We start from the raw sequence: 25572 nt of genomic DNA, 5'->3' as shown, positions 1-25572 counted from the left end.
ACAACCCTATGTCCGCTTGGATGGGGGGGCTACCACCTCCACTCACGGCGCAGGCGCCGTTCAGCTTCAGAGATTTTCCGAAGCTTCGTCTGCTCCGTACTGCGCATGCGCAGTATGGGGCGGACACTATACGATGGCAGGACACTATCTGCCAGAACACCGGCTCAGTTGAAAGCCATTCACATATGCGAATTGGATGCGGTGTGAACCCAGCCTTAGACCTGGATTATAAACAAGGCAGCGGCCAAGGGGCTGGTTGATGTCTAGGTGGCCCAGCTACAACCTTCATGCTAATGCACAAAATGTTGGGATAGCGCAAATGGCCAAGGCTGTGCACCTTCCTTTCACTACACCAACGAGTATGTACTTGCATCAGGATACCAATGCTGGTGGTAACCTGTGATCTCTGGTTACCAGATATGCAACTTCACATAGAAACCACATTGCTGCTTTGAAGTGAAAACAAGAATATTTATTGTGAACATATATAATACAATACTGTATAGAAAGCAAACCAAAATACAAACCAGTGTAGCAAGCATGCACAGTGGCGAACATACTATAAATACGATATAGAGCAGGCATCAATAAATGACCGACTGCTGTCAAGATCCAGACCAAGCTACTGTCACATCCATACCCACATTCATGCCACTTCCTTCCCCCGGCCTTCGCCGGTGTCATTCTCAAGGAAGGGTGGGAAGCAGGATAGCAATGAACAGAGTGGGAGGCACAACCACACTAGACGGCGAGCAGGAGCAAGAGCTGCATTCTATGCATTAAGGTGAAAAGCCTTCTGTGCTGCAGCTACCCCCCCCCCCATACCTCTCTTTTTCTTACCTGAGCCCTATCCAATCCAGTGATGTGCAGCACCTCCAGCTGTTGTTGCTCTTCTCATTGAACAGATTGATAGTAGGGGGAGACATTGGCTTCCGCTACTGTCAATCAAAAGCTGTGGCACTGGAGTAGGGGAAGGGGCTGAGTGACGCTGTCTGTGTCAATAATTTTTTTGAGGGGGCAACTGAAGAAGAGGAGGAGCTTGAAGTGCTGGCGGGGCACCTCAGAAGAAGAGGATCGGGGCTGCTCTGTACAAAACCATGTTTGTTTATATTGAACTCCTTCAGATCCGCGCTATAGCCGAATGACAGCTATAGCGCGGATCTACTTTGCCGGGAGTATGTCAATAGGTGCCCTCCCTTTTGCGCGCCCCCTACAGGCCGTGTGCTGTGATCACCAAGTCAATGAGACTCGGGTGATCACAGATCGGAGGAAGGGGCCGATCGTGGCCCCTTACCACATGATCAGCTGTCAGCCAATGACAGCTGATCACGTTATGTAAACAGAAGATCGGTAATCTTTTTTTTTTTTTTTTTTTTTCTCCTCACGGTGAGGAGAAAAAGAAGCCACCTCATCTGTGCCCACCAATACCGCCTTCTAGTGCCTACACAGTTCCACAAATATGCATAAGTGCCAGCAATCTGTGACACCTATCAATGCCCACCAGTGGTGCCAATCAGTGCCACCTAGCAGTGCTGCCTATCAGTGCCACCTATCTGTGGCCATCAGTGCAGCCTCATCAGCATACAGTACATCAATGAAGGAGACAAATTACCTGTTTGCAAAATGTATTAACAAAATATAAAACGGTTTTGTATATGTTGTAATTTGTCTTTTTGAATTTTTTGAACAAAAAATAAAAAACCCAGAGGTGATCAAATACCAACAAAAGAAAGCTATTCGTGGGGAAAAAAAATGATAAAAATTTAATTTGGGTACAGTGTTGTTGACCGCGCAATTGTTCAAAGAACGACAGCTCTAAAGGCTGAAAATTGGTCTGGACAGGAGGGGGGTTTAGGTGCCCAGTAAGCAAATGGTTAAAAAAAAAAAAAAAGTTTTAAAACCTCTTTAACTTTCTATATTAGTTTAATTATGTCAGACATATCAGGTAGAAAGGTGCCACATCCCTATAATTTCTAAATACCAAGAAACTGCTATAGATAGAACTTTAAAGGCAACAAAGGATTTAAACAAAATTTACAAAGTTTATTGTACAAAATTTAAAAACAATGATAGCCAATCAAGTTACAATGTAGAGATCCCCTTACAACTCTCACAACCATAATGAATGGATACCTATCAAGTTACTGAAAAAGGGGACCCAAGGGGTCACTGGTATGTGAACAAAACTTCAACACGTTTCAACATCTGTTGTCTTTTTCAGGGGGTGAGTATGATGGATGTTCTAATGTTGGAGATAGACGCAAAACCAAACAGACGTCTCTGCTGTAAAGGGGGGTAATGTGAAGGGGTGGCAGTGCTGTGGGGGTGGGAATCAGGGCAGTGCTGTGGAGGGGTGATGTACTTGGGGGCTGTGCTGTAGGGGGTGATGTAATGAGGGGAAAGTTCTGTGGGGGGCTTGAAGTGAAGGTGGCTATGGACACTGTGAAGGGGAAACTGTGTGTGAAGTGGGAAACTGAGGACACTGATGTAAAAATGTGATTGTAGTATAAAATGAGGGGGCTGCAATGGGAAGGATCTGAGTCTTCACACAAACATACTATTCGGACCTCTGCTTGAAGAAAATGTTACTGATCAGACCTCCATACACTTTAATTCAATACTCCTGGTATAGACAATGCAGAAGCAGCTTCTTCTCTTTGCCTTGTCAGGCCGGATTCACAGTATTGCCAATTGGATGTGGAATTAACTACATCCAATTCGCAATAGCAGGAGAATGTGACCAGAACTCTATGGAGCCGGTTCACATATCTCCAATGCTGCTCCGGTGTGAATTTGCACAGGAGCCCTGTGTGCCATTTGGTCCATTTCAGGTCCGAATTTAGCCCAAAATTCAGGCTGAGATCAGACCTGAAACGGTGAACTAGGACGCACAGAACCCCTGCTGGGAGCCACATCGGCATCCATTGTGAACCGAGCCTCAATGTCACTTGAAGGGAATGGGAAAGACTGAGGTGGTGCAAACTGCTACCTTAGGCCCCAGTATGTCCTTATTGGTTTCTGACAGCATCCTTACTAAAGGCTCGTAGTTTTATTTTTTTTTTTTTTTTTTAAACCCGACATGTTGTTCTTACCTGCTCTGTGCAATGGTTTTGCACAGAGCAGCCCAGATCCTCCTTTTATTTTTATTTTTTTGATCCCCGCTGGCAGTCCTGGCGCCCCCCCACCCCACCGTGTGCCATCCAATAGCAAGCCTCTTGCTGATCCCAAGTTGAACTCCTGTGAATGTACATTGTCCAATCTCACACACAGCATGGTTTGGCCCCACTCCCACTCTCTGGGATTCTGTGATTGACAGCAGCAGGAGTCAATGGCTCCCGCTATTGTGTGAACCAATGAGGAGAGAGACCCAAGAGAGCTGCTACTCTCGTGCTCATGCTGGATAGAGATGGAGCTCAGGTAAGTATAAGGAGGGGCTGGGGGTGAAGAGCTGCACTCAGAAGGTTTTCTACTTTAATGTATAGAATTTCCTTTTTTAAATTAGACATTTCCTTTTTCAATGCTAGGTGAATGTTATTAAATGAAAACATTGATAGTTAAAAGCCACATTCATAATTTAAATTAAACTTTTTTTGTGTTTTAGAAGCTGAAAAGATCCCAAAGTTTTGGAATGACAATGCCAGAGAGACTTTGATAGCCGCTCTGAATCTAAATCCAAATGTCAACAAAGCCAAGAATCTCATTATGTTCTTGGGAGATGGTAAGAAGGGACAAGCCAACATGGCTAACATTTCAAAGCAAATGTAGAATATTTTCAGTTACTTTTTAGCTATAAATGTAATCACAATGATGTAAATGGTCTTACCAATTTTCTTACAATGTAAGTATATGAGTTGGCTAAATAGAAAACAAAATACTCCTTTTGTGGCTAATATCTTATCTTAAAGTGACCCTGTTCTGAAATAAATTAATAATAAAAGCCATGTTACCTGTGAATGAAGAAAGTAAATGCTTACCTTAGCTGCTCCCTATGTTGCCCAACACTGCTTCGATCTTGAGATATTGTCCCCTGAAATACTCTGGTAAACCAACACTTCCAGGAGTGTTCATCTTTGGTTTCTCTGCAGCTCTCACTGCTTCCTTCCTCTAACCGCTATGTCATTGCATAACACAGTAGTGATTTCAAAGTCATCAAGAGGAACCATTAAGACCCAGTAGGTCAATACACCAGGAAGCGTTGGTTACAGCAGAGCCTGCATGCAGTTTCTCTAACAAACCACACACTGCTCATCCCAGTGATGACTTAGTGCTACTAAACCCACAACAGTAAATTCAGTCTGTATATCCAGTAAAGCATGCTTGTTATACTCACTGTAGAACCTAAGGGGCGAATCCTCTGCATTGTGTAAATAGGCTTTTTGATCCTGTATTCTCTGATCCTCCCCTTCTTTTACTAAATCCATATGCTGATAGAACAGAGCCCCAGGCGGCACTCTGCACTTGCTCAGTTTGGTGTGTTTGATATAGTGAAAGCAGGGTCCTGGGATTAGTAACACTTTTAATTTTATGGATGGAGATACAGTTGCAGGGCAATTCTTGCAGTCACAGTGTACAAATAATACCCTTCCTGCTCTGGTTCAATTGTTTAGGTTCCATGAGCCCATGTATGGTGACCGAGCTTCCTGGTCTAGCATGCACGCTTGTAATCAGGTTGTTTCTATACTGGTTCAGTGAGTTAGCAGGTGGCCCAGACTGGGGAAAAGGTTTAGGCTATGTGTGCTTAGTTTCTGGGCTTTTGGGTCCCAGCCAGCCCACATGTGATATAAAAAAGGGGGAAGGCTGAGGTCCAGGGCTCTTGGTCGGTTCTGTTCCCACTCGTGATACTGTGAGTGCTGTGCCTTGAAGTCTGCTAAAGGCATCAGGGTTTCCAGATGACATCCAAGCCATTGAGAATACCAGCTTGGACTATCATGTCATGGAAGTACAGTGAGGGGAAAAAAGTATTTCATCCCCTGCTGATTTTGTACTTTTGCCCACTGACAAAGAAATGACCAGTCTATAATTTTAATGGTAGGTTTATTTTAACAGTGAGAGACAGAATATCAACAAAAATATCCAGAAAAATGCATTTCAAAAAAGTTATAAATTTGCTTTTTAATTAGTGAAATAAGTATTTGACCCCCTATCAGTCAGCAAGCTTTCTGGCTCCCAGGTGTCTTCTTTACAAGTAACGAGCTGAGATTAGGAGCATTCTCTTAAAGGGAGCACTCCTAATCTCAGCTTGTTACCTGTATAAAAGACACCTGTCCACAGAAGCAGTCAGATTCCAATCTCTCCACTATGGCCAAAACCAAAGAGCTATACAAGGATGTCAGGGACAAGATTGTAGATCTACACAAGGCTGGAATGGGCTAAAAGACCATCGCCAAGCAGCTTGGTGAGAAGGTGACAACAATTATTTGTAAATGTAAGAAACGCAAAATAACTGTCAATCTCCCTTGGTCTGGGGCTCCATGCAAGATCTCACCTTGTGGGGTTTCAATGAACTACACGGGAGAATCGTGTCAATGATTTCAAGGCAGCTGGGACCATAGTCACCAAGAAAACTTTGGTAACACTACACCGTCAAGGACTGAAATCCTGCAGCTCCGGCAAGGTCCCCCTGCTCATGAAATCATGTGTACAGGCCCGTCTGAAGTTTGCCAATGAACATCTGAATGATTCAAATGAGAACTGAATGAAAGTTTTGTGTTCAGATGAGACCAATATTGGCATCAACTCAACTCGTCGTATTTGGAGGAGGAGGAATGCTGCCTATGATCTCAAGAACACCATCCCCACCCTCAAACACGGAGGTGTAAACATTATGCTTTGGGGGGAGGTTTCTGCTAAGGGGACAGAAGAACTTCTCTGCATCAAAGGGACGATGGACAGGGCCATGTACTGTCAAATCTTGGGTAAGAACCTCTTTCCCTCAGCCAGGGGATTGAAAATAGATCGTGGATGGGTATTTCAGCATGATAATGACCCAAACCACATGGTAAAGGCAAAAAAGGAGTGGCCCAGCCAGTCTCCAGACCTTAATCCGATAGAAAATATGCGGAGGGAGCTGAAGGTTCAAGTTACAAAACATCAGCCTCGAAACCTTAAAGACTTGGAGAGTGGGACAAAATCCCTCTTGAAATGTGTACAAACCTGGTGTCCAACTACAAGAAATGTCTGATCTCTGTGATTGCCCACAAGGGTTTTTCCACCAAGTACTAAGTCATGATTTGCGAAGGGGTCAAATACTTATTTGACTCATTAAAATGCAAATCGGTTTATAACTTTTTTGAAATGCGTTTTTCTAGATTTTTTGGGTTATTCTCTCTCACTGTTAACCACATGCCAACCGGGCCATAGCCGAAAGACGGCTACAGCACGGTCGGCTTATTCTGGGAGGGCGTCCATGTTGCTCTTGCCCGCCCCCGCTTGTTGCGGCTGTCAAATGACGGAGTAATCACTTGTAAACTCTCTGTACCAATCTGTACAGTGCGAGGGGAGAGATCATTTTTAGCAGCGCTGTGGGCTGGATCTGTAGTGCCCACAGCGCTGCTCTGTGCCCATTCTACTGTGCAATGCTCTGCAATAATGTGCAATACTCTGCAGTAATGTGCAATACTCTGCCAATGCTCACCAATACTCTGCAATAAATTTTAACAAAGTTGTTGTTTTTTGTTTTTTTTACCAAATTTTCAGTCTTTTTTGATTTATAGCACAAAAATTTAAAAACACAGCGGTGATTAAATACCACCAAAAGAAAGCTTTATTTGTATGGAAAAAAGGACGCAAATTTCATATGGGTAAAGTGTTGCATGTCTGAGTAATTGTCATTCAAAGTGTGAGATCACCAAAAGTTGAAAATTGGTCTGGTTAGGAAGGGGGTTTAAGTGGTCAAGTGGTTAAAATGAACCTACCATTATAATTATAGTCTGATCGTTAATTTGTTAAATGTACAAAATCAGCAGGTGATCAACTACTTTTTCCCCCTCACTGTATGCCTGGGAAGCTACACAACTGTAGTTAGGGTTAGGAATTGGACATTGTTCATATTGGACAGTAATGTCAAAGTTTCTCCAGTAAAGCTCCATTAACTGTTCTAAGCCTGGTCTGCAGTTATTGAAAGGGGTGAATGTGGGTTCTGGTGTATCTATTGAACCAGGGTCTGTAAGGAACAAAGGGGTACGAAGAAACATCATCACATAAGGGTTGACAGGACAAGGAAGAGAATTGCTGTTGCTGAGAGTAACTAAGCACAAGTTCAAGATACCAAGCAACCAGTCATTAGGCATGGTACCTGGTAAAGTGACATGTCCTCCAGCACTGAAGGGGTCATTGTCTGGCTCCCTCCCTAGCAGTTGGTATCCAATAGCAATTGGATCTGAACCTGTGTCACGGAGATCTATGGCCTGGTCATGAGGTATGGGAAGTGAAGGAGTTAAAGAGCATGCATTGGGTTCTCACTATGTGCTCAGGGGGACTCCATTCTGTTACTGGGAGTGAGGTAACAGAGGTACGCTGGATTGTTTAGAGTGGGCACAGGCTCACGAAAAGTAAACATACTCTTCAGCAGATATCAGCAGAGTGCGTTCCACTTTTGCCCTTTGACGCTGACCCCTACAATTAATGGAGGATACAAACATGTAGCTTGCAGAGGTAGTCCGGACTCCAAAGCATGTTTAAGGACATGCTAAGGTTGGTATATTGCATAAAGCATACAGCAAAGAGATTCCCTCACAGAGGGTCTTTGTCAGCACAGTCTATTAAACAACAAAATATTCAGCCTCTTTGTTAGCTGCAAGATAATTTTGGTTTGCTTAGACCTGCAGACTGTACCAGCAAAACCTACATGCAGTGTCTCCATTTGACACACAAAACACTGCTTATCCTTGGGAAGACCTAAACCATGCCCCAGGTAGGAAAATGGTGTGGCCAGTGTCTAACATCCTGCATACTATTACACATGTGCCCTACCACTACCACCAGCTTAGCTCATAAAACGCCATGGTCTGGTGAACTGGTAAACCTTATCCATGGCAATGCACTAGACCCAAATGGGGCTGTTTGTCACAATATCTATAAAGGATAACTGAAATTAAAATTTGCCTCCTGCATACGTGACCCCCTTTGCACTTCTCTTAAATTCTCAATTGCAGATTCCCTAACCACCGATCAGTCGGTGCATAATCTTAATGAGTACTGTTCACCATTGTCTTTGCATAACAGCCAGCCACAGAGCTCAAGTCTAATTGTTTTTCTGTGCTAGACAATTGTTTTCTATGTGCCCTGTACTTATTGTGACCGAGCCCTTGGGTGAGAAGCAGTGCAGTGTTTAACATTTCCGGTCAGAGAGAATGGGCCCTTAAAGCGGAGGTCCACCCTAAAGTGGACCTTCCGCTCATTGGAATCCTCCCCCCCTCCGGCGCCACAATTGGCACCTTTCAGGGGGGAGGGGGGTGCAGGTACCTGTACAGTACAGGTATCTCCACCCACTTCCGGCATAGCTATCTGCGGAAAGGGGCGTAGATTACGCCCCTTTCCGAAAGTCCCCCGTTGCCTGCTGGGAAATACACGGATCCCAGAGGCAGCGGGACCATCCTTATTGCGCAGCGCGAATCGCGCATGCGCAGTAGGGAACCGGGAAATGAAGCCGAAAGGCTCCACTTCCTGATTCCCATACCCAAGATGGCGGTGGCAGCACCCGAGAGACGATCAAGAGATCGGCTTCAGGTGCCGACATCGCGGGCGCGCTGGGCGGGTAAGTGTCCTTATTTTAAAAGTCAGCAGCTGCAGTATTTGTAGCTGCTGGCTTTAAAAAAAAAAAAAAAAACGGCGGAACTCCCGGCGGACTCCCGCTTTAATGCTAGAAAACCCTTTTCATTGAAGAGTTAGATGAAAATAAGCAACTGAGCACCAGTTGTTAGGTGTTTACAAATAACATCTCAAAATGGAAAGAGGAACAATAATACAACATCGGGGACTTCCGTTCTTTATTTCAGGAATGGGCGTGGCCACAATTACTGCAGCTCGTATATACCAGGGACAGCTGGCTGGGCAACCTGGAGAAGAGAATGTTTTGGAGATGGAAAAGTTCCCACATGTGGCTCTCTCCAAGGTGAGCGTGAACAGTTCTAGATTTAGAACTAGACCACATAAGCCATAGCCTAGGGCAGCCTTTTTCAAACCAAGTTGCCAAGGCACCTTGGGAAAATGTCCCGAAATTGTATACAAGCCTTGGGTGGCTAAAATCTGCCTTTTTAGTTACACACAGCCACTGGTTTTCATTGTACACCATTACAACCTTTTAGTTGCCAACCTCCTAGCAAACAATGACATCATCGGTTGATGAGGATGTCTGTTGCCTGCATATCATCATTGTTTGATCCTCCCTTGTCCCTCTCCATCAGCTTTCTGGTCTCATTCGCTAAGTGATGGAGAAGAGAAATACTTGAATACTAGTCAATACCAGTTTGCAAAAGTGTATTTGTGTTGGAAGAATATATCGCCTCTTTCATTGGGTGTCCTACATGTATTGATATTGCTGCATTACGTGAAACAATTAGAAAAGTTTTTACATTTTAGAATGTGGTGCACCTCAAGACTGAAAATAATTTTGGAGGGTGCTCCGAGATTGTCCATAATTTTAAAGGGTGCCTTGACTGAAAAAAGATTGAGAAACGCTGGGCTAGGGCACCATGATTGCCAGCAAGTTCCACTTTAGAGTCTAGGTCTATTAGGTACCCACTGCTACTTAGGCTTACAAAGACTAAAGACCTGACAATCCCTACCTTGTGGATGGCCCTGAATTAGTAGAGGAGGCTCTAGTTTTATCCCTTACTATCTTCCACCAAGACTTCAACTAATGGACAATAACCCACCTTCACCAATGACATTAATGTATATGGGCTTGGGTTTCAGTGCAGACAAGTTACTGTTTGGAGACTCAAGGTCCCAGAGTCACTGAAGCAGAGAGACACTAGCTCTATCTAATGGTCCAGAGCAAGTAATATACAATATAGAATTCAGAAGTCAGCAATATGTAATGTAACCTTAAATGGACAAGGTGCATTAGAGCACTGTACGTAACTGACCTGGAAAAAAAAAAAGCATAACTCTGACCCTTAATGTAAATCAGGCTTCAACGTTCTGTCATCACATGTGTTTCTTCTAGTTTAGTCATACGTTGCTACTTTCTATTATGAAGATTGTTCTGCCTAAGAGCTTGAATATATGACAAATCGGTCCCTAGCATTTTATTTTCGCAGCACATTTTATTGTATTTTCCATGGTTTCCTAACCAACCCCTTTTCTCCAACCTAAACTGTCTGTATTCCTTAAAGGCAATGCCATTCATAAAGACTTTCTCCTTGTAGAAGTCTCATACATTCGATACTGTAGGTACTTATATGTTTTCATTGCTATGTAGGTGTACAATGTAGATGCACAGGTTCCAGACAGTGCAGGCACAGGAACTGCCTACTTATGTGGAGTTAAAGGCAATTCTGGGACACTGGGAGTGAGCGCCGCTGCTCAATATGGAGTCTGCACTACTGCCAATGGAAATGAGGTGACTTCTATCCTTCATAGAGCTAAACTAGCAGGTGAGATGTAAACATACATGTTTGTTATGCTATTTTATCACAAAGTGTAAACATACAACACATGTTAAAGTGAAACCCCAGCAATAGCAGCCTAAACAAATATGTAACGGCTTAAAGGACCAGTTGCTCAATGTAATAGAGAATAGAAATATGCTGTTTGCTGTTGGGCACATGACTTGACATTCTGATCTCAACTTCAATGACATGGACAAAATACACAGGACTTTTCAGGCTGTACATGCAGGATGTTCTTCTAGTTCAGTGGCCTACTGGAAAAACTAAAATATATATATTATGTTGGACAGTTTCTAGCCACCTAGCGCCCGCCCTATGGGTGGTCGTCCCTGGACGTCCTGATGTTTACTTCCGCAATGCGCGCCGCCGCGGGCGCGCATCGCGGAAGTTCTGTGTTCGCCGTGTCCCCCGGGGACAGGCAAACACAGATCGCTGTAAACGGCCAATCACAGCGGCCATTTACAGCGTGATCGGCGTGTCCAATGGGAGATGATCTCATATGTAAACATATGAGATCATCTCTCAGCGCCGCTCTCCCTCCTCGCACAGACAGTGTGAGAGGGGAGAGATGAACGGCTGCAGCGGCAGCCGTTCTGCCTGTAGTAAAAAAAAAAAAAAAGTAATAAAATAAAAAGTGCCATCCTCCCCCAGCAGTGCCATCCGCCCCCAGCAGTGCCATCCGCCCCCAGCAGTGCCATCTGCTCCAGTGCCATCCACCCCAGTGCTACCTGCCCCCAGTGCCATCCACCCCAGTGCTACCTGCCCCCAGTGCCACCTGTCGTCAGTGCCATCTGTCGTCAGTGCCATCTGTCATCAGTGCCACGTGTCATCAGTGCCACATAGTGCCATCTATCATCAGTGCCACGTATCAGTGCCATTTGTCATCAGTGCCACCTGTCAGTGTCACGTGCCATCTGTTGTCAGTGTCACGTGTCATCAATGCCACTAAACAGTGCCATCTGTCATCAGTGTCACACGTCATCGGTGCCATGTATTAGTGCCATCTGTCATCGGTGGCACGTATTAGTGCCACGTATTAGTGCCACGTGTCTTCAGTGCCACGTATTAGTGCCACGTGTCATCAGTGCCACGTATAAGTGCCACGTGTCATCAGTGCCACATATTAGTGCCATCTGTCATCAGTGCCACATATTAGTGCCATCTGTCATCAGTGCCACCTGTCATCAGTGCCACGTATAAGTGTCATCATTGCCACGTATCAGTGCCATCTGTTATCAGTGTCACGTCTCATTGTCCTGGTGCTTCAAAAGTGTAATAAATAGTCAACAAGTTAGATGTGTAATTTATGTTCCTAGAACACATGATGGCGCTACCTGCATGTTGGGCCTCTCTATGTGGCCAGGCTGTGAAAAAGTCACACACATGTGGTATTGTAATACTCAGGAGGAGTAGCAGAATTTTTTGGGGGGTGTTATTTGTGGTATACACATGCCACGTGAGAGAAATAACCTATTACAATGACAATTTTGTGGAGAAAAAAAAATGAAAAATCTTAATTTTGCAAAGAATTGTGGGAAAAAAATGACAACATCAAAAAGCTCACTATGCCTCTTACTAAATATTTTGGAATGTCTACTTTCCAAAAAGGGGTCATTTGGGGGGTATTTGTACTTTCCTGACTTGTTCGGGTCACAAGAAGCGAGATAGGCCACCAGTACATCAGATGTGATCAATTTTGTGCGATTCGCACCACACCTTGTAGACTCTCTAACTTTCACAAAGACCAAATAATATCCACTAATTTGGGTTATTTTTACCAAAGATATGTAGCAGTATAAATTGTGGCCAAAATTTATGAAGAAAAATTAATAATTTGCATAATTCTATCACAGAAACAAAGAAATATGCGTTTTTTTTCAAAATTTTCGGTCTTTTTTCATTTATAGCGCAAAAAATAAAAACCCCGGAGGTGATCAAATACCACCAAAAGAAAGCTCTATTTGTGGGAAAAAAAGGACAAAAAATTCATTTGGGTACAGTGTTGCATGACTGAGTAATTGTAATTCAAATTGTGAGAGCACCGAAAGCTGAAAATTGGTCTGGGCAGGAAGGGTGTTTAAGTGCCCAGTAAGCAAGTGGCTAGAGACAGTTTAACACATCTGCATCCCTGGTGAATATAGAGAAAATTGGAGAGAGCACATCACTCCCTCATAAGGTGGTGGGATTTGTATGGATGTGTTTAAAACTGTCACTGAGGTAAGCACAACCCAAAAAAGTGTTCATAAAATTATTACAATGGTTAACAAGTTAAAAAGTTACAATAATGACATTTGGTCACAGAGAAGTAGACCAATGATGAATACAACAATAACATTTGGTCAAAACTCTTTGACCACAATTGATATGCAATACACCGGATAAGGGCAGATGCTTGTATATGCGGAAATCAACACGTTTCGCAGACTTATCTGCTTCTTCACGGCAGCTCGGCATGCATCTATAACATTATGTAGATTATAAAAATATACCATTAATACCAATAGCAATTATTTTATTCACATTTATAGAAGATTATACAATGGGTATGAGTGCTCACCAAACTTGTGGCATTGATACTTCAGCGACCACAACACCAAGAGGGAACGGAGATGACACACTCTACAATGATAGGGCAGTGAAGCCAGATTCACCAACCTGGTCTGATGGGCGTTGGACCGTATAGAATGCTCGATATAAAGACGCCAATGATCGTCTAGGAGTACCAAACAAAATTGTTCAAGGAATAGAACCCTTTATATACTCCATAGCAGTATATCTCATATATGTTAAAATCATTACAATCCCTCCACCACCCCACTCACATACAAAAGGAACGAACAGGTGTCCCGGGTATAATAGGATAGTAGGGGTAATCATCCTCATTAATCACTAAGATGGCTGTGAACATACTATAAATAAACCATAAACATGGGGCATAGGGAAAACTACCATTGACACAATATAATGTACCTGCCAGATATACACATGCCAATAAGAAAGTGGGATAAACAGAACCCAAATCCTAAATGCCTATGAATATATGTTAGGGTTATTAAAAACATAAATATATGGGATATTACCTCAAAGTGGCCGTTAAGAACAAATACCCCAAAAAGACTGAAGTAGGGTGCAAGTGCACCTCGATCTCAACACGCTTCACAAACCGTCACCGCAGTGTGCATCTCGATTACTCAGCTGTTTAAAAGCTATGTTTAAATACACGGTCCCAGCCGGAAGTGAATAAGTCACAATTTAAATGTAAATGTATTCAAGCATACCACTTAAACAGCTGAACCGAACCGTCGAGACGCACACTGCAGTGATGGTTCGTTGAGCATTTACACTCGTGCAACTTTACAATGTCCATCTCTGTAGAATATTTATAATTCAGATAAAGATAGTCCCAGAACATTTTGAAATAAGTGTTTATTACAATGTTTTGCAGGTAAGTCAGTGGGTATTGTGACAACCACGCGTGTCCAGCATGCCTCTCCAGCTGCATCCTATGCTCACAGTGCCAATCGAAATTGGTACTCGGACAATGAGATGACTTTGAATATGGTTAATAGTGGCTGCAAGGATATTGCATACCAGCTTGTGCACAACACAGACATTGATGTAATTATAAACAGGGGATTTAGTTACGGTGGATGGGTTGTTCAACTTTTACAACCTCTTAGAGTACTTCTGTCATTGGCAGGTGATTCTGGGAGGCGGACGAGTCTATATGAATGCCAAGGGGACACCTGACCCAGAATACCCAACCAGTACATCAAGTCGAGCTGTTCGAAGAGATGGTCTTAATTTGACTGATATATGGCTGAAAAAAAGGCCGGTAGGTGTGAGCTTCTATATCTCAAACTATAAAACAGTCTGTAGAATTGTTTAGGCAGCTACTTGATTGTTATAAGGACTTTGTTGATTTTGTTTGCTTATAAACAGTCTCTCTCTGGAACATAAACCCTGTAAAGTATTGTGTTTTTTTTGTCCTTAAATCCTGACTTTGTTGCAGCTTATGTCTAAACGGATAAAAAAAAAAAATGGTTTGATAAGGTCATAGTTACCAACTGTCAATATTTTTGCAGCACGTGCCAACAATTTGAGATCTATGTCTGGGAAAATTAGAAAAATGGGAGTTTTGACTTGTACATTAAATATCTTGGTGTACTGTTCAGGGCACAGCACTTGTATTCATAGACCATAGGTTATATAGAAGTTCCCTTCAGGTGAATGGACAAAAAAAAAAAACTTTCCTAGGACCACCTCTACTGCAAGCTTTTATAACCCCATCCACTCTGTGAGACCAGTTTTTATGCAAACAATACTGTACACCAACATTTACAGGTAAGACAAAATTCCTACTATCTTTATTGTACAGTGGAGGATTGTTTTATTAAACTAAGGGACGTCCCCAAGCAGTAAACTGAGGGCAACAACATAGCAAACAGAACAGCTAGCAGGCTAACAAAAAAGATGCTTGGTGCTGAAAAGCTTAGGAGACCCAACAAATTTGGTGTAAGGAACACTGACGGAAAGAATGAATGCTTTTCCTAAGGATGTAGGCCCTGAAAATACATTGTTTTGTCCATTTGCCAGTGGAGCCAGAGGTAGGGTGTCCTCTTCAAGGTCCTGTAGGTAAGACAAAAAGGTACTCTGTTTTGTGAGCAGAAGCTATGGCTGCCAGGTGAACCCTGACAAAATCCAAACAGTGTAGAAAAATGTCCTTGGCATTATATGGCGTAGGACAGAGGGAAGGAGGGACAATATCCTTATTGAGGTTGAAGGGAGAGTCCACCTAGGGTACAGAAGGGTGGTCTTGGTCACAAGCCCACCTTGGCCCTGTGCAATACGAGAAAATGTTCTTTACAAAAAAGAGCTACCAGCTCAAAAATGCACCTAACAGCTGTAATGTCCAGCAGGAAGGCAACCTTACATGTGAAGGTTGCCTTTGGCTCTAAAAGGTTTCTGAAGTACAGAAAGCACCAGGTTGAGATCGCTAGGTGACATGAGACTATACTGGGGGAATTATATAAGCATCTCCCTGAAGAAAAGACTTGATTAAAGATTGCAAGAGAGATGTTTGAAAAAGAATGGATACAGCGTAAACCTGTCCCTTAAGTGTGTGTCAATCACTGGTCAAGACTAGACTGCAGAAAGGCCAACATATTAACAACAGAGTATTCACTGCAACTCAGCTTCCTGTCCTTGCATCAGGCATCAGTAAGCCTTCTATGTACTATCATAGATTTTGTGAGAGGTAGACTTTTTTGCTCTGAGGTGGCGATAACAGAATCAGAATTACCCCTATACATCAGGATTTTGGTTTAAACAGCCATACTAGACATGTGCATTCGTTTTCGTCCGAATGCATTTTCGTCCGAATTTCAGCTATTTTCGTTTTCGTTTTGACAAACGATAACGAAAGCACAAAATCCGAAAAACGAAAGATCCGACATAAATAAATGCTTTATTTTCGTTTTCATTGTTACAACAGTTCGATATAGAATAGGAGATTCGACATGACTCTGACGATAACAATCTGTCTATAGAACCTGTGGTCGAATGTGCTTAACCTTACCTCTATTAGTCCAAGATTATATAGAGAAAATATTCGACAGAGAAAAAAGATTTGACAGAGAGAAAAGATTCTGCAAATTACTGTCCTAAAAAGTGTTTGGGGACCCGGGTCCTGCCCCAGGGGACATGTATCAATGCAAAAAAAAGTTTTAAAAACGGCCGTTTTTTCGGGAGCAGTGATTTTAATAATGATTAAAGTGAAACAATAAAAGTGTAATATTCCTTTAAATTTCGTAGGGGGGGGGTTGTCTATAGTATGCCTGTGAAGGGGCGCATGTTTCCCGTGCTTAGAATTGTCCCTGCACAAAGTGTCATTTATGCAGGAAAAAAAGTCCTTTAAAATCACTCGCAGCTATAATGAATTGTCGGCTCCCGTAATACAGAGAACACTCATTGAAAGTCATTGATAAAAAAATAAATAAATAAATAAAAAAAAAAGCGTGGGGATCCCCCAAATTCAATTTCCAGGCCCTTCAGGTCTGGTATGGATATTAAGGGGAACCCTGCCTCAAATTTAAGAAAAAATTTGACGTGGGGTTCCCCCTAAATATCCATAACCAGACCCTTCAGGTCTGGTATGGATATTAAGGGGAACCCCGCATCAAATTTAAAAAAAATTTGACATGGGGTTCCCCCTAAAAATCCATACCAGACCCTTTATCCGAGCACGCAACCTGGCAGGCCGCAGGAAAAGAGGGGGGGACGAGAGAGCGGCCCCCCCTCCCTCCTGAACCGTACCAGGCCACATGCCCTCAACATTGGGAGGATGCTTTGGGGGTCCGTGACCCCTCAAAGCACCTTGTCCCCATGTTGATGAGGACAAGGGCCTCATCCCCACAACCCTGGCCGGTGGTTGTGGAGGTCTGCGGGCGGGGGGCTTATCAGAATCTGGAAGCCCCCTTTAACAAGGGGACCCCCAGATCCCGGCCCCCCCCCTGTTTGAAATGGTAAGGGGGTACAAAAGTACCCCTACCATTTCACAAAGAAAGTGTAAAAAATGGTTAAATAAAACAAACACACTTTTGAAAAATTCCTTTATTAAAAATAAAAAAAAGATTCCAGCGGCGGTAATCCACTCTTGCTATCCAGCGACGGACGGTCAGCTCTCCATCGATGTCTAATGTCATCCAGCGCAGCGCAGCATCCTTCTTCTGTCTCCGTGGAGGAGACACTACAGACATTCCGGCGGCTTGACGTTTCTTATATAGGGTGGGCGGGGCCACCCGTCACCTGACCCCGCCCCCCTCTGACGCAAGGGGAAACCCGGGGTTCCCTGTGACGTAGGGGTGACCCGCACCCCTCTGATGTAACACAGGCAGGTTTCCGTTACATCAGAGGGGGGCGGGGTCACCCATACGTCACGGGGAACCCCGGGTTTCCCCTTGCGTCAGAGGGGGGCGGGGTCAGGTGACGGGTGGCCCCGCCCTCCGTATATAAGAAACGTCAGCGCCGGAATGCCTCCAGTGTCTCCAGTGTCTCCGTGGAGGAGACAGAAGAAGGATGCTGCGCTGCGCTGGATGACATTAGACATCGATGGAGAGCTGACCGTCCGTCGCTGGATAGCAAGAGTGGATTACCGCCGCTGGAATCTTTTTTTATTTTTAATAAAGGAATTTTTAAAAAGTGTGTTTGTTTTATTTAAACATTTTTTACACTTTCTTTGTGAAATGGTAGGGGTACTTTTGTACCCCCTTACCATTTCAAACAGGGGGGGGGCCGGGATCTGGGGGTCCCCTTGTTAAAGGGGGCTTCCAGATTCTGATAAGCCCCCCGCCCGCAGACCTCCACAACCACCGGCCAGGGTTGTGGGGATGAGGCCCTTGTCCTCATCAACATGGGGACAAGGTGCTTTGAGGGGTCACGGACCCCCAAAGCATCCTCCCAATGTTGAGGGCATGTGGCCTGGTACGGTTCAGGAGGGAGGGGGGGCCGCTTTCTCGTCCCCCCCTCTTTTCCTGCGGCCTGCCAGGTTGCGTGCTCGGATAAAGGGTCTGGTATGGATTTTTAGGGGGAACCCCACGTCAATTTTTTTTTTAATTTGACGCGGGGTTCCCCTTAATATCCATACCAGACCTGAAGGGTCTGGTTATGGATATTTAGGGGGAACCCCACGTCAAATTTTTTCTTAAATTTGAGGCAGGGTTCTCCTTAATATCCATACCAGACCTGAAGGGCCTGGTAATTGAATTTGGGGGACCCCCACGCTTTTTTTTTTATTTATTTATTTATTTATTTTTTTATCAATGACTTTCAATGAGTGTTCTCTGTATTACGGGAGCCGACAATTCATTATAGCTGCGAGTGATTTTAAAGGACTTTTTTTCCTGCATAAATGACACTTTGTGCAGGGACAATTCTAAGCACGGGAAACATGCGCCCCTTCACAGGCATACTATAGACAACCCCCCCCTACGAAATTTAAAGGAATATTACACTTTTATTGTTTCACTTTAATCATTATTAAAATCACTGCTCCCGAAAAAACGGCCGTTTTTAAAACTTTTTTTTGCATTGATACATGTCCCCTGGGGCAGGACCCGGGTCCCCAAACACTTTTTAGGACAGTAACTTGCAAATTAGCCTTTAAAATTAGCACTTTAGATTTTGAACGTTGGAGTCCCATAGACTTTAATAGGGTTCTAAAGTATGCTATATAGTTAGCTCCGTCGAATCTTCTTTATACATTCGACAGACACCATAAGCCTTCCAAGACAGATTCGACCGTAATTCATGTGGATTTTCGGACGAATGCAATTTTTGAACGAAAAACGAAATAAATAAAAACGAATTTCGGGAGTAACTAAATAAATTAAGTTTTCAGACGAAAACGAAATTCCGAAACGAAATATTTTACTCTGCACATGTCTAAGCCATATCATTAAAGCCAACAACTGAGTCTACCAGGAGTATGTGTACCATTTCCTTATGTCCCAATTTGATGCAATGAGGATTATTGGAACCCTACTTCTTCTGTCTTGTGTAGCAGTCACTGTGAATGTTTATGAGAAAGAAGGGATTTATCTGCTTGAATAGAGTCCAAGGAATGCTCAGGGCATTGATGGCAAAGGATATATAGGATCCCTGATCCTGGCTGCAAATCCGTACAACTTGTTTAAACCTGCAAGACAGAATGTCTACATATGGTTTTCCCCACCTTTGACAGAGATTATGGTGGATTTTGGGGTGCAGAAATCACTTTGATGGCTCTCAGTTTCAGAATTAAGGGTGAGCTCCAGCGTGTTCACAGAGCCCGCCAGGAAGTCGGCACAGCACTGCGGTAATCACAGGCAGTGAGACTTTGTCCCGATGCGCAGCTACAGAGATTGCGAAATGTCTCACTGCCTGTGATTAGTGCAGCGCAGTGCCGATTTCCTGGCGGGCTCTGCACGTGGGCTGTGCGAACACACCGGAGCTCATCCTTATTCAGAATGTTTATCAGGAGACTCAATTCCTCCGAAGACCAAGTCTCCTGAACCATTAAGGCATTGCAAACTCCCACCAGATTTGATCTGTTTGTTCAAAGACATGAGGATGAGTTGAAGTGGCCTGGAATTAAACTGTTCAAAGGAAAATACTTCAAAGGAGGCTAGCATTAGGCCCAGAACCATCATGCAGAAGCAAAGTGAGGGATGCCATTTAGATCCAGTTGTACAAGACCTTAAGGAAACAATATTTTCTGTAGTAAGAAAAATTCTGGCTTAGGCTGTGACCAATGCTAGACCCAGATACTCCAGACAGTGTGAAGACTGGCAGGTAGACTTTAAAGGGTTGATTAACCAGTCAAAGATTTGAAGGTGCTTAACCTTGTTCACCTTTCAGGAAGATTTTTAAAAAACCCTACTATGCAATTCTACATTTAATGATTAGCACAGAGCCACTACTAAGGCCACTACTAAGGTTAGCTAGAACCACGAGACGTCTCGCTGCCCAGACATGCATTTTGAGAAGCCCAGGACATATGCTGTGGGTGCTGTATAGTGAAATTTAGCCTGTCCTGCAAATGGCAGGATGGAGAGGTATGAGTCAGAGCTTTTTCCCCAGAGAGCACCCAAAATGGCTGCATCTGAAATGAGAGGACCTTAATTTCCAACAGGAGGAACTATGGTATGTGTTGTCCTTTACATGTAGAATCACATAGGGGATGTTATATAAATCTTCCTGAAAGGTTTACTTTAATTATCTTTTGGATGTTGATAGACTGACAAGGTTGGGCTGAGGAGTCCTTCAGCAGAAGGCCATTTAAGTACCATATGACATGAATGTACTGGGTATGAAGAGGAGCAAGAAGAGGGGCAAGCAGTTTTGTGAAAACTTGGAACACAGAGCAGAGTCTGCATGGTAGTGCTTCAAATTGGAAGTGCTGGTCTCCCACAGCAAATCGCAGAGAGCGTTGATGAAGGGAATATGTCTACTGATGCCAGATATTCCACATGTCTGAGAAAAGCAATGAGAGATCTTGCTGATTCCATGTGGAATGTTGGTACCTAAAGAAATTGATCTAGGCATTTAAGCCCAATAAGAGGCAGATGCCTCCATTAGGTTTGGGGTCTGTGGATCAGTTTGAATAAACCATGGAACCTTTCCCACTAAAGGGACAGGTACAACCACTCCTTGTGGCTGAAATTGGAACAATGTTGCCAGTAAATCTGCCTGTTTTTGATCTGATTCTGGCAGATTCAAGGTTAGGAACTGAAGAGGGGACAGAGAAAAATTCTAAAATTACAGATTGGACCCAGAGGTCGAGACATCTTGGATCCAGAATGGTGTAAATGTCATCATACATTCCCCTACTTCAATAAGTGGAGATGCTCCATTGTGAGGAGGTCTTCTAGGCAGGCTTAGTGAACTTAGGGGTACAAAGCTTGTGACAAAAGGATGTACTAAATTTTGGTTTGGTCCCTTATTGCTGAATAGAGGCAGTAGGTGCAGGAAACTTTAGAGTAGTTTAGGGTGATATGAACTAATAGTTATTAGTTACAATTGGGCTCCTGCCAAACAATCGGGGCTAAAATTATAAGCTCCAAATAGTGTTTAGTAAATTGGGGAAATTAATTGGTACAATTGCCCAAACAATCCACATCTATTCAGCGATTACATGTATGAAGAAATTAGGGCAGGACTTTGGTATAACAGCCTGACCAAATATTGAGCAACAAAAATCAAAATGATGAAGATGAGGAGTTCCTAAGCAGTAATATTCAACTAAGCATGTCAATGCTATAGTTATACCTTCGGACTCAGCATGTATTGGGATCACAGCACCCTCCTGGCTTGAGCAGCAAAGCCACTGGAGCTGCTGGCTTCATGTGTCTCCGACCGGGTGTGGATTTTAGGAATGCCACTGCGCATGTACCGGAGTCCGGGAACTTGGCTTAGACTACAAAGACCATCAGGCTGTGCTGGAGGAACCGACAGGCAGGATAAAAACGCTACCACAGGAAGAAGAATGTTAATGCCCAACCACACACAGTGACATACAGACAGTGAAGATAAATAGAAGCGCTGGAGCCCGATGGAATATACACAGCGACACGGTCGATCATTATATCGTCCGGCATATGCATGACTAGGCAGAATCCCATGATGTAAAGGCTGGGATAATGAATGTGATGGGATAAAAGTATGCGTGGGCTAAATGGAACATCTAACGGTGGACGGAATGCAGGAATGGAAAAGATGGAGCCGCTAGGGCTCAAAATAGCATGCGGTGGCAAATTGTGGTCATCCAAAGGGAAACTTTCCCAAAGACGCCCTGGACGTTCATACAGTCACACAATTGAGAAGGGGGAGAGGATAAAAAATGGGGAAAGACCTCTACCCACCACATCCATAAAGGGGACAGGACTGGTCCAGTGGTGTAGCGTGGGTTGTCAGCACCCGGGGCAAGGCGAGCAAGGACTTTTAGCACTCCCTGAGTCCCTTCAAATACAGTAGTACAGACCTACCTGATTTCTATACTGACCACTACACTAACCTACTTGATTTCAACACTGACCAACCTGATTCTTTTACTGACCATTACACACTACACTGAGCACTATACTGTCCACTACACTACACTACCCTGACCACTATACTGTCCACTACACTATACTGACCACTGTACTGTCCACTACACTACACTGTCCACTACACTATACAGACCACTATACACAACACTATACGGTCCACTACACTGACCACTATACTATACTGTCCACTACACTACACTGACCACTATACTGTCCACTATACTACACTGTCCACTACACTGACTGCTATACTGACCACTACACTGTCCACTATACTGACTGCTATACTGTCCACTATACACAATTGAGAAGGGGGAGAAGGAAAAATAATGGTGAAAGACCTCTACCCACCACATCCATAAAGGGGATAGGACTGGTCCAGTGGTGTAGCGTGGGTTGTCAGCACATGGGGCAAGGCAAGTAATTTGTGACCCCTAACCTGCGGACTTTTAGCACTCCCTTCAAATACAGTAGTACTGACCTACCTGATTCCTATACTGACCACTACACTAACCTACTTGATTTCAACATCGACCAACCTGATTCCTTTACTGACCATTACACACTACACTGAGCACTATACTGTCCACTACACTGTACTGACCACTACACTATACTGACCACTACACTACACTGTCCACTACACTACACTGTCCACTACACTACACTGTCCACTACACTACACTGTCCACTACACTACACTGTCCACTACACTATACTGTTCACTATACTGTCCACTACACTGTCCACTACACTGTCCACTACACTGTCCACTACACTGTCCACTACACTGTCCACTACACTAACCACTACACTGTCCACTACACTGACCACTACACTGACCACTACACTGACCACTACACTGTCCACTACACTATACTGTCCACTATACTGACCGCTATACTGTCCACTACACTGACTGCTATACTGTCCACTACACTGACCGCTATACTGTCCACTACACTGACCGCTACACTGTCCACTACACTGACCACTATACTGCCCCCTATACTGTCCCCTATACTGTCCACTACACTGTCCTGCCTACAGTCGTCCTATACTGACACATATATGGCGCCTCTCTCTCTCCCCTAGTCCATGTCCATCCATTCCTCCCCTTCTTGTCCTGCATCAGTCTGGACTCCGGAGGAGAGGAGGAGGAGAAGACAGCGGCTCTGGCGGCTCACACTTTCCAGTGCTTGTCTCCCCCGCGCTCCAGCTGCCATGTTCAGCGTTTCCTGGCGCACTGTGATTGGGCGTATGGGGGACATGTGTGGAGGCGGTATTTCAGGAGCAACTGCTTTTGCGGACAGACCAGCCCTTTTTAAAGGTACATCACCCGAGGACGCTGACAAAAAAACTGTATCTCCCGGGGCAGGTGAAGTTATTTGAGCATGCTGGTTGGGTATCCCTAGAAAAGTTTTGCCACCCCTCAAGTACCACCGCTGCCACCCCTCAAGTACCACCACTGCCACCCCCTCAAGTACCACCGCTACCACCCCTATCACAGTTACTTTGCTGAGTAACTAATTACTTTTCTAATGTAGTAACCGAGTTACTAACGCAATTACTTTTTGGGAGAAGTAATTTTTAACTTAACTAATTACTTTTTTAAAGTAAGATGACCAACACTGCTGACCACTATACTATACTATACTGTCCACTACACTACACTGACCACTATACTGTCCACTATACTACACTGTCCACTACACTGACTTCTATTCTGTCCACTACACTATACTGATCACTACACTACACCGGTGCGGTAGCTCAACCTGCAGTGTCAGCAATTGGCATCTGCCAGTACTTAAAGAACCCAATGAAGCAGGTAATAAAATATGTACCTGCTAAACAGGCCTGGGACATGGCTGATCTGTCCAGGGCTTTATGTTTTGTGGTTGACGCTATTAAAGACTCTTCATCTGACATCTCGCCACGCTCTGTTGCTAGTGCAGATGCGCAGAAGTCTGTGGCTAAAACACTGGTCAGCCGAGCCACCATGCAAAAGGGTCTTGACTGGGTTCTCCTTTCACGGGAAAGGCTGTTCGGGGAGGATTTGGACAAATACGTCCAAAAAATGTTAAGTGGTAAAAGTACCCTTTTACCAGTGAAAAAAGAGTAAACATCCTTCCTTTAAACATTCATCCTCTCCAGGTGGTGGGGGCAACAGCCTCCAGGTAGTCTAGCTGGGTGGGGGGAAGGCTTCTGCATTTCAGAGACTTGGCAGAAAGAGATCCAGGACAAATGGGTCATCTCCATAGTATCTCTAGGTTACAAACTGGAGTTTTCACCATACCATTTTCTAAAATCAAAAAGAAGGTCTTTGTCTTTGTCACTAGACCACTTCGTGTCTCAGGGGGTAATCATAGAGATTCCCACAGGGGGTAATCATAGAGATTCCCACAGGGGATCGGGTTATGAGATTTTAGTCAAATGTCTTCACTGCCAAAATCGAATGGGGATGTCAGACCCATACTGGATCTCAAGGACCTAAACCAGTTCCTAAAGATCCGTTCTTTCCGGATGGAGTCAATCCGGTCAGTAGTCTCCACCCTACGGGGGGGGGGAAGAATTTTTGTCATCTGTGGACTTTAGGAATGCTTATCTACATGTACCCATTTTTCCCGCTCACCACGTTCCCGGTACAAAATCACCATTTCAAATTTGTGGCCCTACCCTTCGGGTTGGCTACTGCCCCTCAGGTATCCACAAAGGTGCTAGCCCCGCTCCTGGCAAGGCTAAGGACCCGGGGTAGATCAGTGATGGCATATCTAGATGATCTGCTGTTAGTAGATCAGTTGGTAGCTTGCTTAAATCAGAGCGTGTCCACCATGGTCAAGTATCTGGAACAGTTAGGGTGGATCCTCAACTTCGAGAAATTAGCCTTACAGCCAGTAAAAAGACTGGAGTACCTGGGCCTGGTCATAGGCACAGCCCAGAGAAGGGTGATTTTGCCCCAATCAAAGGTCACTGCTATAAAGGAGCTGGTCCAGCTGATCAAGGCGAGGAAGAATCCTTCCATCTGCCTATGCATGAGATTATTGGGGAAGATGGTGGCTTCATTTGAAGCAGTCCCCTATGCCCAATTTCATTCAAGACTGTTGCAAAACAGGATCTTGTCGGCTTGGATAAAGAAAATCCAAGACTTGGACTTACCGATCTATCTGACCCCAGAAGTTCATCAGAGCCTCAGTTGGTGGTTTGTAGCCAACAATTTGCAGAAGGGAAAATCCTTCATGTCGGTTACTTGGAAGATTGTGACGACGGATGCCAGTCTGGCAGGTTGGGAAGCAGTCTTAGAGGAGGCTACGGTCCAAAGTCGAGAAGACCTTGCCCATCAATATCCTAGAGATTTGGGCAGCACCAGG

General features: G+C 44.2%; 1 protein-coding gene across 1 annotated transcript in view; it reads left to right on the top strand.

Annotated features, from left to right (window-relative positions):
* The window catches only part of LOC143988234 (alkaline phosphatase, tissue-nonspecific isozyme-like), a 59343-nt gene that overhangs the window by 4389 nt on the left and 29382 nt on the right, over positions 1-25572 (top strand). Inside the window, exons 2-6 of the mRNA XM_077487645.1 lie at positions 3602-3718; positions 8997-9112; positions 10424-10598; positions 14059-14231; positions 14314-14448. Coding sequence (XP_077343771.1) covers positions 3602-3718; positions 8997-9112; positions 10424-10598; positions 14059-14231; positions 14314-14448 — 716 coding nt within the window. The remainder of the gene's footprint in view (positions 1-3601; positions 3719-8996; positions 9113-10423; positions 10599-14058; positions 14232-14313; positions 14449-25572) is intronic.

The sequence above is a fragment of the Lithobates pipiens genome, unplaced genomic scaffold, assembly GCF_037356315.1.
Source record: "Lithobates pipiens isolate NorthernLeopardFrog02 unplaced genomic scaffold, aLitPip1_a1.2 Scaffold_18, whole genome shotgun sequence".
In the NCBI taxonomy this organism is placed as follows: domain Eukaryota; kingdom Metazoa; phylum Chordata; class Amphibia; order Anura; family Ranidae; genus Lithobates; species Lithobates pipiens.
This window is presented reverse-complemented; position numbering and strand designations above follow the sequence as displayed.